At 32.4% G+C, this 18,558-nt stretch overlaps 1 protein-coding gene across 1 annotated transcript; it reads right to left on the minus strand.

The window, feature by feature from the left end:
* Positions 1-594: 594 nt before the first annotated feature.
* LOC131650161 (agamous-like MADS-box protein MADS2) lies at positions 595-18,124 on the minus strand. Its single transcript, XM_058919888.1, has 8 exons — positions 17,749-18,124; positions 11,667-11,748; positions 11,037-11,098; positions 10,834-10,933; positions 2,248-2,289; positions 2,114-2,155; positions 1,050-1,180; positions 595-967 (listed from the first exon to the last, which is right to left on the minus strand). The coding sequence occupies exons 1-8, from the start codon at positions 17,931-17,933 to the stop codon at positions 877-879; spliced, it is 735 nt and encodes a 244-aa protein (XP_058775871.1). The 5' UTR covers positions 17,934-18,124; the 3' UTR covers positions 595-876.
* Positions 18,125-18,558: the final 434 nt, after the last annotated feature.

The following is an 18,558-nucleotide window of genomic DNA, read 5'->3' on the forward strand; positions in this document are numbered from 1 at the left end:
CCAAACCACCACAAAAGAAAAGTTAAAGTCAACCAAACAAACAGTTTAGACTATCCTGAATCCTCAGACACAAAGACGACCTCTTGAGAAAGAAAATTGGAAGAAGGGAGACATAACCACTTACACACAAAAAAGGAGGACAATAGGTCACCCAACATACTCCTATTGTCCAGACACTTTAGAAAGTTCCGCTTAAAGTCAATCAAAGAAATTGCAAAATTCAAAGGATGAACATGAACTCACTTCCACACCAAATTAATAATTGTAGATACATAGTGATTAAACATCGAGCTTTTCTGACAAAAAAAAACTTTGTTCAACATTTTTAAAATAGTCTAGATCATAGAATGCCAAATTGAAACCAAATCTAAACACGCGTGTTTCCTATGACCAAAACTCTGTAACATAACAGTTTAAAAACTCAAACTATATGAGAAATGCAACCTCACACAAAACAAGAGATGTAACCTCTAAATAAAAAATATATAATAAAGATAAATAAACTAAGACTATTCTTAGTTTGACTATAACAAAAATGACAATTACATATTATCTAACATAATTAACATGCTAGTAAGCATGGTATAGGATTTGAACACCAATCAATATAAGAATACCTTGTTTAATCCTCCCTTATTGGTAAACTCAAATGTGTAAATAAGTACAAAGGAACCAGATTTTAACATGACTAATCATGATAATAAGAATATGGATGGAGTTTGGGTAAAATTTTCCAAATTACTCCAAGAATCACACCTTATTAAGATTTTATATATATGCTGCATTACATCTACTATATATTATAGCCTTTTATTTTAGGCACAACATAAGCTTTAATTTCTTATAAAATCATTTATTAAACTAAAATTCATAAACTCAGTTCATCCATCCATGCATGAAATCATTGGCATTCTGAGATGAGGTTCCTGCAGCTCCTCCTGATTCATTTAACATTGAGGAATCATAGCTGTAGAGAAGAAACATGAATCAGCTTCTTGAAAAATCATTATATAGTTCACATTTACCACAATTAGGAAGAAGAACATTACCCAATTTGCAATGTACTATTGCAACGTGCTTTCTCATAGTATCCCTGTGATTGTTGAGGGGGGCAGCTATAGGGGCCATTTTGCTCCCTAGATTCCCATGCTGGTTGAAGGGTCACATTAATTTCCTCCAACTATGAAATTCACAAGGACAGTATAGGCTTAATCATATGAGGTGGCACATAATGAAAACAAAAAATGAAATTGGTCCCTATAACTTTCTTCAACTACTTCATGATTTCTTAAAAAAGTTGAAGATTTAATTATAAGAGATATATAAGTAAAACACATAATCTCACTCAGATACCGGGACATGACACAATACAGACATTTTGACCATTTATAGTGTCAAAAATATAAGATATCGATACTACTATATATATATATATATATATATATATATATATATATATATATATATATATATATATATATATATATATATATATATATATTATCAAAATTAACGTCTTTAATTCTTCAATAATTTTCTTCCTTCAATATATTTTCATATATTTGAGGTGTGTCATATAGGTGCCACACACAGATTTAAAAAGTGTTGAAACAAAGTAAAAAAATTGATTTTATAATGATATTTGTAGATTTTTTTTAATAGGCAATAATACTATTAAAGGGAGTATAAGGGATACTCTACTCGAAAAACAAACGGAGAGTCCCTACGACCCAAAATAAATGAGGGGTCATACAAATTTCATATAAATGTTATATACCATATACCGATGCATGTCAAACACCGCGACACACGACTATTTTTAAAGGTGTTTTATAGAATGACATCTTAATTTGATTTTGATGAATAAGCTTGTAAAGTAACAGCTTCTTAAAAATAAAAAGGTAATCTTTTTCATTTCATATGGTGAAAGAATCCAATAATTATTTTTAGTGCATTTGTAAACAAATAAAAAAGAACATTAAATGTATATGGCATGTGAAGTCTCATTTCATAACTAAATTGAAAGAAAATTTCTACAAGGAATAAAGATGAGGTTGAAATATATCAGCATCATATCTAACAACTTTATTATTATATAGGTTTTGTTCTATACCTTGTTCCTGAGCACATTATTAGTTTCCAGTAGCATCTCTTCCTGTGTGTCCATAAAAAGGAAAATGGGCCAGCCTATAAGTACATGCTATGTATTAAAGCAAGATATATATAGAAAGTGTAAACAAGGTTTACCTTTCTTTGCAAATCTGTGAGTTGATCAAGCATATGCTGTGTCTGGAGACAAAGGAGCATAAATAATAAGTTTTTATTGAAATATATATATCATAATCTAGTACATAATCTTATGATTATGGTGTCAACAACTGGTAGCATCTTTTGGAACATGATATATCTTATGGAATATTTCCTCATATCTTGATGTAAACGACAAGTTATTTCTTCACACATATTCTTCATTCCTCATATAGACACACAAAGTTGGTCTAACTCTCCAAACTTTATTAATATTCCATCTCTCTATAAATTTTTTTTATCAGGAAAGAAAATAATTATATTTTGACCAAAGTGTTAATAGTTCAAATCAGTTTTATCTGTCTATATATATCTTAGTTTATTTTTCTAGCATCTAACAACTAATTTCTACATGTCATATCTAAAGACAAAAATTTATGTGCAAGCAAATATTTTTTTATGTTAACCTATGTAGGATGAGCTAATATGTTTAAAAGCAGCAAAAAAAATTATTCAAGGTAAGAAACAATCAAATATTTGCAAATTTATGGGACTACAAATTGCCAATGAACATCTCTAAAATCGGAGTGGATAATCAATCAACTTGTTAATTAAATTAATTATATCCAAAGACTTTATTTTAAGTTTACTTCTCTTCCAGAGTTAGCCCTAGACATATTCAGTTTTTTGCAATTGGTAGATCACATCCAATTCTATTCTTAAACATGGTTCTTGGGGAAATACTTGAAATATTCTTGCTCTTTCAACGAGTGGCTTGTGTTTCACCTAAAAATAATCTTGATCTGTCTTGTACTTGTTAAAAAGTATAACATGTGACAACCCATAGTAATTAGGATTGTCAAAGGTTTTAAAATATGTTGTGCGGTTGAGAGCTAGCTCACATAAAGGGTGAGAAATTTTGTGAATGTGGTTTTCTGTGTGAGAATTAAATTGTCTAACTCAACTCTATCGTTGATATATTTAAATTAAAACAATCTTGAGTCTTGATCTTAGGTCTTTTGGCAATAGAGAAACTACTAGGGAGAGGACGTATGAGTGGATGGTTAATCCACCACTATTTTTGAAAGCGTGGTCAAATGGCCACTTCTTTATGGTTACACATTTGAGAGATGCCATTTTCTCAATTCCCGAAATCGGGCGACCATTGTTAGAACAAGATTTACTTTTGCACTCAACCTTTAGTTTTAATGATAATAATATATATATTTTATATGAAACAATTTTGTACTTTAATAGTTTCTTAAGTGTGCAGATTAATTATTTTCGTTGAGTATGTATTGCTATCTAAAAGATCATCAGAATCAGCATTGACACGCCTCAGAAGAAATATTCTTCCATTTCTGAAGTAACATCAGCGTTCTGAAGAATGTTGAATGTTCGTTAGAAAAGGATTATCAAGTGTTTCTAAGATAAGCTACTCTTCCAGATCAGAAGTTAAGATTTTAAAGCTCAGATAAACTTTTGATTCCAGCACATAAATCAAGATATGTCATTCAGATAAGCTGTTACATTCAACTCTGAAGACTACTTCCTGACTCTGAAGACACGAATTCTCTTATGATGTTCATGCTACTTGATCTCTTCCACACTCTCATTACTTCATATCAGAAGTATATTTTTAAAGGAAAGATCAAAAACTTGCGTTAGAAGCTTAATGGCACAATAGTACAATATATTCTCCACTACTACAAGAACGTATGTACGAACCCAATTTTTGTGTGCTCTTTGTCTCCCACGATTACATTTGAGCCGTTATGTCAGCTGGAAAGGAAAATAATGTCTTGTCCTTCTCAACGGTCTTCTTCTTGACACTATATATAGAGGCACTCACCATTGAAGAAATGTTGTTCAAGCGGAAGGCTGCTAATTCACTGTGAAGTTGCTCAAGCTACTAAGTTTGCAAAATCTGCTAAACTATTGTTCAACTACAGCATACAAATTCAACATGATAGAAAAAGATAAAGAAAGAAAATTTGAGAGATACTATTCTAAACACTCCATTGTGAGAAATCTATTTATAAGAGAATCTCTAGAACACAAGAGTTGTTGCTCGTTAGTTGTGTTAAAATTTATTCTTCAACTTTGTTTTATCTGAAATGATGACCCATAACAACCCAAACTTGCACATGATTCTTTGCCAATAGAAACGACAAACCCTTTTTGTCATAATCTTTGACATAGCTTCGGCCTCTATCCATTTTGTGACATAATCTACCCCAACGATCAAGAACTTTAGCTGATGGGGAGCCACGGGTAAAGGATCTGAAATATCAACACTCCATTGTTAAAAAGGCCATGGCGTAATGACGAAGTGAAGAAGTTCAATTGGTGAGTGATGGAGGTTGGCGTGTCTTTGGCACTTGTCGCATTTCTTGACGAACACAATACTGTCCTTCATTAAGGTAGGTCAATAATAACCCCTTGATGTACTTTAGTGAGGACTAAAGTGATTTCATGCCCCCTAAGAATCTTAACAAGGGACAAGCTCTTCCCATTCTCTAGAGCCTTCCTGTCATGAGAATGTACTTTGCTACACATTTGCATATCTTTCATAGCCTTCAATTCATCTCGTGGTAACTCGTTCAATTACATATAGTGTATTATGGGTGTCATCCAACTGGCTAACTAAGCGACTTCGATATTGTTGATCTTTCCTGCCTCGATACTAGGAATGAAGGTAACAGATCAAACTACTCTCTTCTGATATATATTGACTTGCAAAGGATTTGTTGCAAAAGTGAAAATTAGGTTACAAAGAGAGGGTCTTTATATAGAGACCAGGGAAACATAAATAGACATAACATTTAATGATTAACTATTTCCTATGAAAGTTTGTCTGCCCTAGAGAATCTGTCTTTTGGCTTTCAAAGACTGCATTTAAATTTATCCAACAAAACTCCCCCATAAATTAAATGCTCCTTCGATCAATTAATCTCAGCATTATCTTGCCTCTGTCGAATATCTCCTTCGACAATGGTTTTGTGAAAATATCTGCAGCTTGATCCTTGCTTGCCACATGCTTCAGTTCGACGCTTCCATTTTTCACATGTTCTCGAATGAAATGAAAACGTACGTCGATGTGTTTACTTCTTTCATGATTCACTGGATTCTTCGCCAGTTCGATTGCTGATTTGTTGTCGACTTGTACTATGGTTGCATTTTCCTGCTTCTGCTCTAACTCACATAACAATCTTCTAAGCCATATAGCATGGCATACACACCATGATGCAGCCACGTATTCTGCTTCGCATGTCGACAGTGTTACAATTGGTTGCTTCCTTGAGAGCCATGTGAAAGCAGTGTTTCCCATAAAGAATACATATCCTGATGTACTTTTTCGATCGTCTATATCTCCACACCAATCGCTGTCGGAGTAACCTGTTAGCTTGTAATCTTCTGCTTTTGAGTAAAACATTCCAAGTGACACAGTTCCTTGGATATAACGAAGAATTCTCTTCAAAGCTTTCCAGTGTGAGTGAACTGGTTCTTCCATAAATCGACTCAAGATTCCGACACTTAGAGAAAGGTCTGGTCTAGTACATGTGAGATATCGAAGACTTCCGACCAAGCTTCGAAATTTGTTTGCTTCGACACGTTCCCCCCCATCAAATTTTGAAAGCTTGGCTCCTGGCTCCATTGGTGTCGAGATTGGATTGCAACCTTCCATTTTGAACCTCTTCAGAATGTCCTTTGCATATTTTTCTTGTGAGACAAAAATTCCAGTTTCTTCTTGTCGAACTTCCAGACCAAGAAAGAAGCTCATTCGACCTAAGTCCGTCATTTCAAATTCTCGTGTCATTCGACCTTTGAATTCTTCGATCATTTGATCACTGTTGCCCAGGAAAATCAAGTCGTCGACATAGAGTGCAACGAGCAGTATATCTCCTTTATACTTCTTTACATATAGGGCATGTTCATAAGGACATTGTTGGAAACCATTCTTTTTGAAGTAAGTATCAATACGTGTATTCCATGCACGAGGTGCCTGCTTTAATCCATAAAGTGCTTTCTTGAGTCTTAGCACTTTTCCTTCGCTTCCGTCTTTCATGTATCCTGGTGGTTGTTCGACATAGACTTCTTCTTCGAGCACACCATTCAAAAATGCTGATTTGACATCCATTTGAAATATTGGCCATTTGAGCTGAGCAGCTTGAGAAATCAGCAGTCGAATTGTCTCCATTCTTGCAACTGGTGCGAATACTTCGTCATAATCTATTCCTTCCTTCTGCCTGTATCCTTTTTCCATAAGTCGCGCCTTGTCCTTGCGACTTTTCCTTGAGCATTCATCTTTTTCTTAAACACCCACTTCACACTAATGGTTCGACTTCCTTTTGGTAACTCTGCTAGTTCCCAAGTTTTGTTGTGTTCGATAGCTTTAATTTCTTCGTCCATGGCATTCTTCCACTTCTCATCTCTCCATGCTTCTTCGAAACTAATGTTTTCAGAATCTGCCAGTAGACACACAAGATGTACTTCTTCTGTATTATCATACAACTCTTGCAAGCTTCTCATTCTGGGCTGTGAGGATTCGTCTTCAATGTCAGAGTATTCAAACCTTGGTAATTGATTTTGGGTTGTTGTTATACCGACTGAGGGTTCTTCAGTTTCGACTATGTCTTCTATCGAATTGTTCCAGTCCCACCTACTTGCTTCATTCACTCGAACATCTCTACTTACTACCACCTTTTTGTTTATGGGGTCGAATAACCTGTATCCTTTTGTTTTCTCATCATATCCAATTAGTATATACTTCTGACTCTTGTCTTCAAGTTTCGTCCTTCGTTGACTTGGCACATGTGCATAAGAAACACTACCAAATACTTTAAAATAAGATACAGTCGGCTTCTGTCCACTCCACGCTTCTTGCGGCGTTCGATCTCCCAACTTAGAATGCGGACATCTATTTTGAACATAGATTGAACATTGCACAGCTTCTGCCCAAAATTCCTTCGACATGTTCTTACTTTTGAGCATTGATCGTACCATGTCAAGGACTGTTCAATTTTTCCTTTCAGCAACCCCATTTTGTTGAGGTGAGTATGCTGCAGTTAGAAATCTCCTAATACCCTGCTCCTCGCAATACTTCATGAAAGTTGTCGAAGTATATTCTCCTCCTCTGTCAGAACGAAGTGCTTTGATGTGTCGATCAGTCGACTTTTCAACCATTACCTTGAACCTTTTGAATGCTTCGAATGCTTCAGATTTTTCTTTCAGGAAATAGACCCAAGTCTTTCTTGAAAAATCATCGATGAAGGAAATGAAATACTTCTTGCCACTGAAGGATTCTGGAGTGATTGGTCCACAGATATCAGTGTGAATTAATTCAAGGATGTGCTTAGCTTGATATTCTGCCTTCTTTTGAAAAGAAGTTCTCGTCTGCTTGCCAAAGACAAAATCTTCACAAAAATTTTCTTTAAACTCCATGTTAGGCAATCCATGTACCATGTTTCTTCCCGCTAATCTTTTTAACCCAGCATGATGTAAGTGACCAAAACGTAGATGCCACAGAGTTGCTTGGTCTTCAGTATCGACTTTCAAACATTTTTCTCGAACGCTTCTTAGATTTAGTTTGTACATTCGATTCCTTCCCATTTCGACTTGAGCAATATGGTACCTTGATTTATCTTTCAAATGCAGTATTCGATCCTTCATAAATATCGAATATCCCTTCTCCGTGAATTACCCCAGACTTAAAATATTCGTCTTTAGGTCTGGTACATAATAAACATCTTGTATTTTCCCAAGTACGTTGTCTTTCTGCAAATAACAAATTGTTCCTTTGCCTTCGACCTTTACCTTCGACACATCTCCAAAAGATACATGACCATCTTCAATTTTCTTTATTTCTTTGAATAGATGTTTGTGACCACACATATGATTACTTGCTCCTGAGTCAAGGTACCATATAGTGTCATCTTCTGTGTTTGTCTCCTTTTGAGTCATTAATAGGAATCCTTCGTTTGATTCTGTTTCTAGTGCGAAATTTGTTGTCTCTTCAACTTTCCTCCTGAATCGACAGTCTTTTGCAAGGTGTCCCCCTTTTCCACAATTGTAGCAACTGTATGAGTTGCAATCCTTCGCAAAATGTCCATGTTTATTGCATTTGTAGCATTCGATGTTGGAGTTCGACCTGCCACCTCTATGACCACGTCCTCGACCACGCCAATTTTGTTGACTAGCCTGTCCTCTTTCGAAATTGTTGTTCTGATAGCTTCGACCACCATCTCGACCTCTATGACCACGTCCTCGACCACGCCAGTTATGAGATAAAAGTGCCCTTTCATCTCTAGTGGATTCCTTTGTCTGTTCTGCATTATCAAGTGTCTCCTCCTTCTTTTGTATTTTGCGTTGTTCGTGTGCCTCAAGTGAACCAGCTACTTCTTCGACACTAATTGTCGCAAGGTCCTTCGACTCCTCTATTGCACATACTATATTTTCGAATTTTTCAGTCAAAGATCTTAAAATCTTTTTGACAACTCGAGCATCGGTCATTGCTTCTCCATTTCGTTTCAGTTGATTTACAACTGTTTGCACACGCGTGATGTAGTCCGACACGGGCTCCGTCTCCTTCATCTTCATCCTTTCTAATTCTCCTCGAAGAGTTTGCAAACGAACTTGCTTGACTCTATTTGCTCCTCTGAACGCCGTCTCTAGTGTATCCCACGCTTGCTTCGAAGTAGTTGAACCAGCAATCTTCTCAAAACCAGATTCGTCTACTGCTCTAAACAACATGTATAATGCCGTTTTGTCTTTCGACCGCGTCTCTTTCAACGCCTTATTCTGGGCTGCTGTATTTCCCGTCGTGGTTTCTGGTTCTTCAAACTCTTCTTCTACAACCTCCCACACATCTAACGATCCAAGCAGCGCCTTCATCTGGATGCTCCAGTTCTCATAGTTTGATTTTGACAGTTGCGGCAATGGCATCTGGTTCATCATGTTTGCCATGCGCTCTGATACCAATTTGAAGGTAACAGATCAAACTACTCTCTTCTGATATATATTGACTTGCAAAGGATTTGTTGCAAAAGTGAAAATTAGGTTACAAAGAGAGGGTCTTTATATAGAGACCAGGGAAACATAAATAGACATAACATTTAATGATTAACTATTTCCTATGAAAGTTTGTCTGCCCTAGAGAATATGTCTTTTGGCTTTCCAAGACTGCATTTAAATTTATCCAACAAGGAATGCCGAGCGTATCTTGAATTGCTATATAGTTGTACCCCGTTCTCTTCGAGCCGACAAGCTTAGACCTGAAATATGCCCTAAAATGTTTCTCCCTGGGCACATGTGCTATCTAGAAGGGTTTGAACTAAAATTTCAGCAACTGCTCGATCAACAAATTATCCGGTCCTTCTCCATGTGTCGCTTCCCTTCATATTAGAGGTTATATGTATCGACAACATCCACGTGGGCGAAGTCTCCTCGCCTATCGACGAACTGAACTCTGCCAACAAATATGTCAGTACCTATGTTTCTTGAGGACCTGGATATCTTACTTAGAAAACTCGAAGGTCTAAAACACAATTCATCTTGCTAGATTTGGTTTCTTGAGGACCTGGCTAATTGGATAGTTTGTCTTTACCATTATTCGATGCTCTTGGAAATAAGACCTAAGACTCCTCACGGTCACTAGCACTATCAATACGAGCCTTTCGATTTTCTAATACTTATCCTTAGCGCCCTTGAACACCTTGCTCACAAAGCCAACTTAATAAACAAGCTAACTTAACAAATTAGGGTTTAAGCACTAAAACCTAATTTAACATGCTAACAACCCTAGCATCTTCGACACAAGCATATGAACAACCTTCGACTTCATGCTTAATCCTGTCGAACCAAAAAGTTACCCTTCGACCATACTAGAGTTGATCCAATATCTCACAGGGTTGTATTCGGATGATCTATATTAGGTAGAGAGTACAGTTCCCTCAGGCATGCAACATTAAGGTGAAATCGACGCACATGCGCCATTTGTTTGATGGCTTCCTTAACAAGACAACGTTAGCTTGCCAAGATGAGTATTTTACCGCTCTTACAAAGCTAGCGCTTATCAGGTTTTGCACTTCCTCATCAATAGTTGCCTTTTTTTCTCTCCAACCTTGCGCTTCTTTTGAGATTCCAATTTGACAGTAGGATGAATGATGAGACGCTGGCACACCACTCAAGTATCTATTCTGGTTTATTTGAAAGGGAGAACCAAAAGTAGCATGAGATGTTTGTTGTGCCTATCTACTTGTTGATCTATGACTTGGAAGGAATGAACTATTATTCAAGGATAGTGTATAGGGATTGAAAATAGTTTTGGCTCATATCAATTTGGTCTCGGGAATGGTTTGTAGGTAGATACAGAGAGATTGGAGAATATATGTTGTCGGAATGGATCGTTAATCACGTGCCTTGTATCTTAAGGAGTACCTCTGTGTATTTGTATATGGGTTGAGTACCCTTTGTTTTAATCTAAAATACAATCTTACCATGAACAAAGTTTCCTTTTAGTCAAGAATAACAATAATAAATTTTCACAAAATAAGCAAGATATAAAATAACATTAATTTTGCATACCTTGTTGGACCTGATTGTCTTTAAGGAAGAGTCTAATTGACGTTCTAGCTGCTCAAGCTCCTTAATATCTAACTGCTCCAGTTCTTCTCCAAGAAAGTTTCTAAACGGTGAAAGGTTATATTATTTATTTGCATGCAACCAATTATCAATCATTCATAATTATTGTAAAGAATAACTCAAATGTACTCAAGCATATATAGTACCTCTGTGTTTGCTGTAGTCCCTCGACTTTTGATTTTAGCTTGAGATACTCTTGAAAGCGCTTCTACTCAAAGACATGGTGATGCATGCATGTATGTTAGAATTTTGGGAAAGCCAATCAAGTGTTTTCAAGTACTTGCACAAATTGTATTAACAGAGACACGACACAGAAAAGGAAGTAACATATGTAAGTGTAAACAATAGTTAACAGTGATACTCACTCACACATGTCTTGTGGTTCAGATTCTAGGTACGTTAACAGTAGTTTAATATTTACTTGTTAGCATATGACAGATGGAATGACTTTGTTACTACTTTGGCTTGGTTATTTGTTTTGCGAAAACTCAACTGCACCTCCTCATATTCAGTTGCTTCTCAGTTTTCGATGAAATGAGGTTTATTTTTAAAGAGGTTATTATCTTAAGAAATATGGTTGAGATTAATTCAACCATATAAAACGGACTTATAAAGGGAAAATTATCCTCATTTATAAACACATGTTCAAAACTATAAATTTAGATCATCTATATTATACCGATGTATATTGAAGATTTAGTTAGAATAACTTTTAGATTTTCTAGCATCTTTATCATTTTGAAAATATTTAAAGTCTAAAAAAGAAAAAAGAACACCTGTGTCTCAATTTCAGGTTGGTGGTGAATTTCCAAGGCTCCATAGCTACATCTTTGGTACCGTTCAAGAGTCTTGGCCATGCTAAAAGCAATAGCAAAAAATGAGTATAATTATTTAAAATATTTTGCAATTCAGAAAATAAAAGGTAAAATACAACATTTAAAGGTATATAAATTATATCATAAAATACAGTCAAACATAAAGACCTAAAAGTTATTATTTAGAAATGGCAATTTGATCTATCGCTAGTGGGTATCTACAAAAATATTCATAATGGATAAGGTAAAATTAAATTCACAAAAATTGATATGATACGGATTCGGATAATTATCCATTTAAATATGTGGGGGTGCGGGTATGAGAACCTTAGTACCCATGTCGTCCCATATCCGCATAAAATATATATATATATATATATATATATATATATATATATATATATATATATATATATATATATATATATATATATATATATATATATATATACATATATATATATATATACATATACATATATATACATATATATATATATATATATATACATATATATATATACATATATATACATATATATATATATATACATATATATATATATATACATATATATATATATACATATATACATATATATACATATATACATATATATACATATATACATATATATATACATATATACATATATATATATATATATACATATATATATATATATACATATATATATATATATACATATATATATATATATATATATATATATATATATAATGTTTATCACTTTTCAAAACTACACCGCTATTAAAGCATTACATATTTTACATAATTGTTGGTTTATTTCATAATTAAACAATACATTTTTTAAAAAAATATTTAAATATTCTTAAAAATTTAAAATGATTTGATATTTTATACTAGTTGATTTTTCGTTATAAATGCAAGTAACGAATACTGATATAGATATTGTACATATATATCCAAAAGGCTCCGATATAGTTGCTAAAGTTGATACTCAAACGAGTAAAAACTTAGGGACGCAAATTTTTTACAACCGCGATGAGGGTGCTATACCCTTCCACTACCCTGCCCGTTTTCATTCCTAGTATCATATTACTCCTCCAAAAGCTACAACTATTGATTATTATACATAAGGCATTGTTTTTATTTGCTTATTACATTATCTCCTGCAATGCTATATGTTGGATTCAAGCCAACATGACCTTACTCTAATGCCAATTCTCAATATAAAGCTTGACTGCAACAAAATATTTACTCTATGTGATCAAGGTGTGAACTACTTATGGAATCAATGATAAAAAGCTGAAAAGCAAAATAAGAAACACAAGGATTGATTTTGATTCTATCCCATGAAAATGATTCCTAGTCTATCATTTTCCATGATGATTAATAATTTTTACAGCTACCTCTTCTAAGTCAAAGAAATAATCATGGTGTCACGCACATAATTTGCATAAAAGTTTTATATACATGGTTGGTAGAAATTAAATCTTTTTAAATAAACCAATACAAAAAAAAAAAAAAAAAACACTTATTTCATATTAATAGAATAGTAAATGCCGGTATGCTGCATGCATTCAGCATAAAATCCTACGGTAATATTATTAAGTATTTGTCGAATTTTTTATATATATTTTTTTAACTTTATGTCATTTACCTATTGTACTGATTGAAATTAGTATATATTTATAGGTTAAATATTTTTTTAACCTTATAAATATTTTAAATTTTATTCATAGTTTCTATTAAAATAATATATATTTTAATCCCTTTAAATTTTTACCCATGTAATTTTAAAATTGTTTAATTATTCTTTAACTTTTGAATTTTTCAATAATTTTTTTCAAACATGTTTAGAATACTGTAACATGTTTATTTATCAAATTTTAAAATTTTTTAAAATGAGAAGAATAAATATATAAATTTTTTAAATTTTAAAAAATTATAATAAAAGTAATGAAAATCTCGACTTAAAAATTAAATTTTGAGTTTCTTTTCTTTAAAGAACTTTTTATAACATTATAATCATAATAATTATTCAAAAATACACATTAGTTTAACAACAAGACTAAAACTACGTGCATAGTAATTTTGTAGGGATCAAAACATGTCTTTTTTTATAGTGACTAAAAATAAAATTTAATCATTTTATAGGGAAAAAATGTACTTAAATTTATATTTAATTTAATTTTTCTTCAATTCGAGAAAAATTATTAAATATTACCAATACATATGTTTTGTTTCACTTTTGCAAAGGAAAAAATCGCTTCCTAAATATTACCAAAATATGCTTATTTTTCTAAGATCAGGATTTCCTCATTCGGCTATGTTTGGGAGTTTGGAGGGGAGAGGTTTGAGAATAGAGAATGATCGGGCGGAAAGAATTGAAGGATTTTGATTATGAGGGTTTTGGAGGGTTTGTTTTTATTAGTAACTCTAAAAACCCCGTAATTTAGAGGGTTTTGTTGGGTTTATATAAATTTTTGAAATATCTTTTATATTGTGATAGTATTCTAAAAATTAAAAATATAGTAATAATAAACATTTTTATATCATTCTATACAAAGTCATTTTTTCAAAAAATGTCAAATATTCTTCTACATTTAAAAAAAAAATTCATTTTTGAAAGTTTTCCACTCCCCTTTCTTCCAAACTCCCAAACATAGCCTTAGAGTGTCTAACAAAAATTTTCCGGTAGATATTTTTAGAGGATTGACTCTCACATATAACCAAAATATTTAAAAGGGGCACATTATCTCCTATAATTTAGGAAACTAAAATCAATTATAAGAATACCTTCATCCACATTGAAATAATCAAACAATTCTTCCCCAAAATAACTTCAAACCCTTTAGGCTATGTTTGTGAATTTGGAGGGGAAGAGAGAAGAGGGTTTTGAAAAAAAAAAAGAAGGATTAGGTGAAAATAATAGAATGATTTTGGTTGGAAGAGTTTTAGAGGGTTTGTTTTTATTCATAACACCAAGAAAACTCATAAATTGAAAAAACTCAAATTTTGTATTGAAGGGTTTTGGAGAGTTTTGGAGGGCTTATATAAATTTTCAAAATATTATGTTGTTATAGTATTCGAAAAATTAAAAATATAATAATGATATATACTATTTTAACATTATATATAATATTATTTTTTTTTAAAATATCAAATATTTTTTTTTTTTTAAATTCATTCTGGGAAGCCCTTCCCTCCCCTTAAAACTCCACCTTCAAAACTCACAAATTATCTATTGTTGCCTCTCCTATACAAATAGTATCGTGTGCAAACTAGAAATCTTTTGCTTCAAGTAGTATTGAGAATCAAGTGTGAGGAAGAAGTCTCACATTAGTTAGAAAATGGAAGAATTAACACTTTATAAGTGAGAGAACCCACACACCTATCACCTTAAGGTTTTGGGTGAGTATGTGGTGTGTCTCTCACAAAGGTGTGTCCCAAAGTAAAGTGCTCCTCGCTCGACCCTTCCTCGATGTTGCGCTAACTCTGGTATTAGAGCCTATGTGGAAAAGAGAGCTTCCACTTGAGGGGAGCATTGTGTAAGACTCACACTTGAGAGGGAGTGTTGAGAATCAAGTGTGAGGAAGAAATCCCACATTGGTTAGAAAAGGGAAGAATTAACACTCTCGACCGTCCCTCGATGTTGGGCTAACTCTGGTATCAGAGCCTATGTGGAAGAGAGAGCTTCCACATGAGGGGGAGCATTGTGTAAGACTCACACTTGAGGGGGAGTGTTGAGAATCAAGTGTGAGGAAGAAGTCCCACATTGGTTAGAAAAATGGGAGAATTAACACTTTATAAGTGAGAGAATCCACACACCTATAACCTTAAGGTTTTGGGTGAGTATATGGTGTGTCTCTCGTATCCTAAAGTAAAGTGCTCCTCGCTCGACCCTCCCCCGATGTTGCACTAACAAGTAAGAACATGGGAATAATAGTTCTCTTGTTTCAGGCCTCTTTGAATATATTTTTCCTTTGTTGAGCTAGCTATTGTGCACCAGAACTGACAAATTTCACATCAACTTAACACTTACCATTGAAACCAACCATCACCAAACTATACACTCTCTCAAAAAACTCTTTTCTATCTTCCATGCATTGTCTATCACTTCACTCACAACTACTACAAAATCAATCAGGTTTAAACCATTGGAACCAATTTGTATAAACAACCAAGTAGGGAAATCGAACAAAAATCCCTCATGGCCTTTGGCATATCCAAGTCAGAAAATAAGAAAATAAACACCTAGCTAAAAGAATTCCTAACATTACCATGGAACTAATCAAACATCAACCTGGCCCGCACTTTCAATAAATCCAAAAACTCCTTTTTGAAGGAAGATTCGTAACTATTTGGACTCTATATTTATATTTTTTCAAATCTCTATCGATAACATTCAAGGTGTAAATATAGTTTAGGGATAACATCTAGACTGAATTCATAAAGACAAACGAGTCCTACATTACAATATTAAAATATTTATTCAGAAACCTAATAGTATCATCAACCAACATTGGAATTATTATATTAACTATAACTATCCTAAATTTAAAAAATATAAATAATTTCAAAAGAATTCCTTTTTATAAAACAGTGTTTGGTCGGAATGTTCCTAAAACAAAGACTGTGTAAGCTGCAAATCAATTAAAGAATTAAACAAACACACAATCAACATAGATATTTGGACAGGACAAACAAACAAAAAGCCAAAAGTAACATTTGTTTTCAACTATTAAATTTTTTAATTAATATTTTTTTAATTCTTAATCATCAATATAAAAATTTAATTATATTTATATATAAAATATAAATAAATATTACTGTCCAATTAGACCGATAACATCCATTTAACGCATCTAAAACATGGAAAATATCTATATAGACAAAACCATAACATCTGGATTTACCTATATGGTCAATTAAAAATAAAATTAAATTTAAAATAAATTTAAATTTTCTCTCTCATTATTAGTTGTGCCTAAATATATAAATTTAAATTCGTTTCCATGCCAGTATTTCTTCTAAAACATATCTAGCCCCAGGCCTTTTTTTTATTAAGATTATTCTTGTAATTTAATGTTATATAATACTTTGTTTTTTTGTGTTGGGCATTTTTTTTTATAAAATGCTAATTTATCTCTCAAATTTCAATCGAATAAAAGCATATCCATACAACAATGCAAAGTTAACAAAGATAAGAAACCCACGTGTGTCATTCAATAAAAAATAGACAGAACATCAAAGACATGACCTCACTTAGACAAATTATTTAATTGAAATTCAGAAAGAAAAATAATAATAATTTTTTTTTCTTCCCAATTTCGAACAATCAATTTCTATAAACGGAGACCATCCCAGCCTCCCTCCACCAGACAGTTTTTTTTTTCTATTTTTTTATTTTCATTAAAAAAAGAAAACAAAAAAATATATTTTAGGATGAAAAATACCACTTTAAAATATATATATATATATATATATATATATATATATATATATATATATATATATATATATATATATATATATATATATATATATATATATAATAAATACTATGAGAAATATTAATAATAAGTAAATAAAAAAATCATTCATTTTGAAACAAAAACAGAAATCTTTCATCTCAATTTAGATTTTAAACATATAAAATTAGAAGATTTTGTTTGAGATGTTTAGTTCTGACAACCAAATTATAATAAAATCATGTTTACTTTTTATTAATTAATTAAAAAACACTAATTTTTTTAATTAAACCATAAACTAAAGTTGAGAATTAGAGAAGAATTCAGAGAAAAATTCACTATGGATGAGACTTCAACAAATCTAGGGATGATTTAGAAGCAAAACGATCTACAAATTGTGGCTGTAATCTAAGAATTTCTTCATCAAATCAAACCCTAAGAATCTCAACATAAATAACTATAAACAAATAAAAAAGAAGAAAATAAAATCATGAAGAATAATATGCAAAAATTCATTGAAATTAGAACCAAAGATTTTCCAGATAAGAAAAGAAACTAGAGAAAAAAATGAAGATTCATGTACCTAGTGCCACTGCAGAACTCATAGAGCTTTCCACGGTTAGAGAAAATGATGAGAGCAACCTCAGCATCACAAAGAACAGAAAGTTCATAAGCCTTCTTCAGCAACCCATTTCTTCTCTTTGCAAATGTTACTTGACGATTTATTTTATTCTCAATCCTCTTTAATTCTACCTTTCCTCTACCCATTATTTATATAATTTTTTTATGCTAAAATAAACATTATTTTTTTTCTTTTTCAGAATACCAGATGAAAGAGAATATATATATTTTTAAAAACAATTTTCTGCAAAAATTTCTTCTACCTCTTGTGTTGTGTAAGGTTATGATATGTCCTTGAGTTTTGGTAGTTATGGTTATTACCTAAAGGTTATGCTTAGTGAAAGGAAGACATGTTGAGAATATAAAGACTTTTTTAAAGTAGTTGAAAGTAACCTCAGTAAAGATATCACGTAGTTGCTCTCTATCCTAGTACTAGTACTAGCCCTAGTACTAGTACTTCTTTTATTTTTCAGTTTTTCACTACTAAAAATCGGTTACTAGTTAAATAGTCTTCTACTATGTACATTTTTTTTTTTCTTCACTTAGATAAGTAAGTTACATGGTAGAAATAAATGAGTTATATGGCACAACTCATACTTCACTAATGCATCATGTAAGAGAGTTTGAAAATTACCTCAGTAAAAGCTTTTGCAATTCAAATTGTTGTGAATTCAATGCCAAGAACAAAGTATAAAACAAGGAAGAATAAAGGACAAGGAAGAAGAGGAACACAATAATTGGTTATAACTGCTATTCTTTCACTTTCTCTTAA

This window comes from Vicia villosa, linkage group LG2 (assembly GCF_029867415.1).
Source record: "Vicia villosa cultivar HV-30 ecotype Madison, WI linkage group LG2, Vvil1.0, whole genome shotgun sequence".
NCBI lineage: Eukaryota > Viridiplantae > Streptophyta > Magnoliopsida > Fabales > Fabaceae > Vicia > Vicia villosa.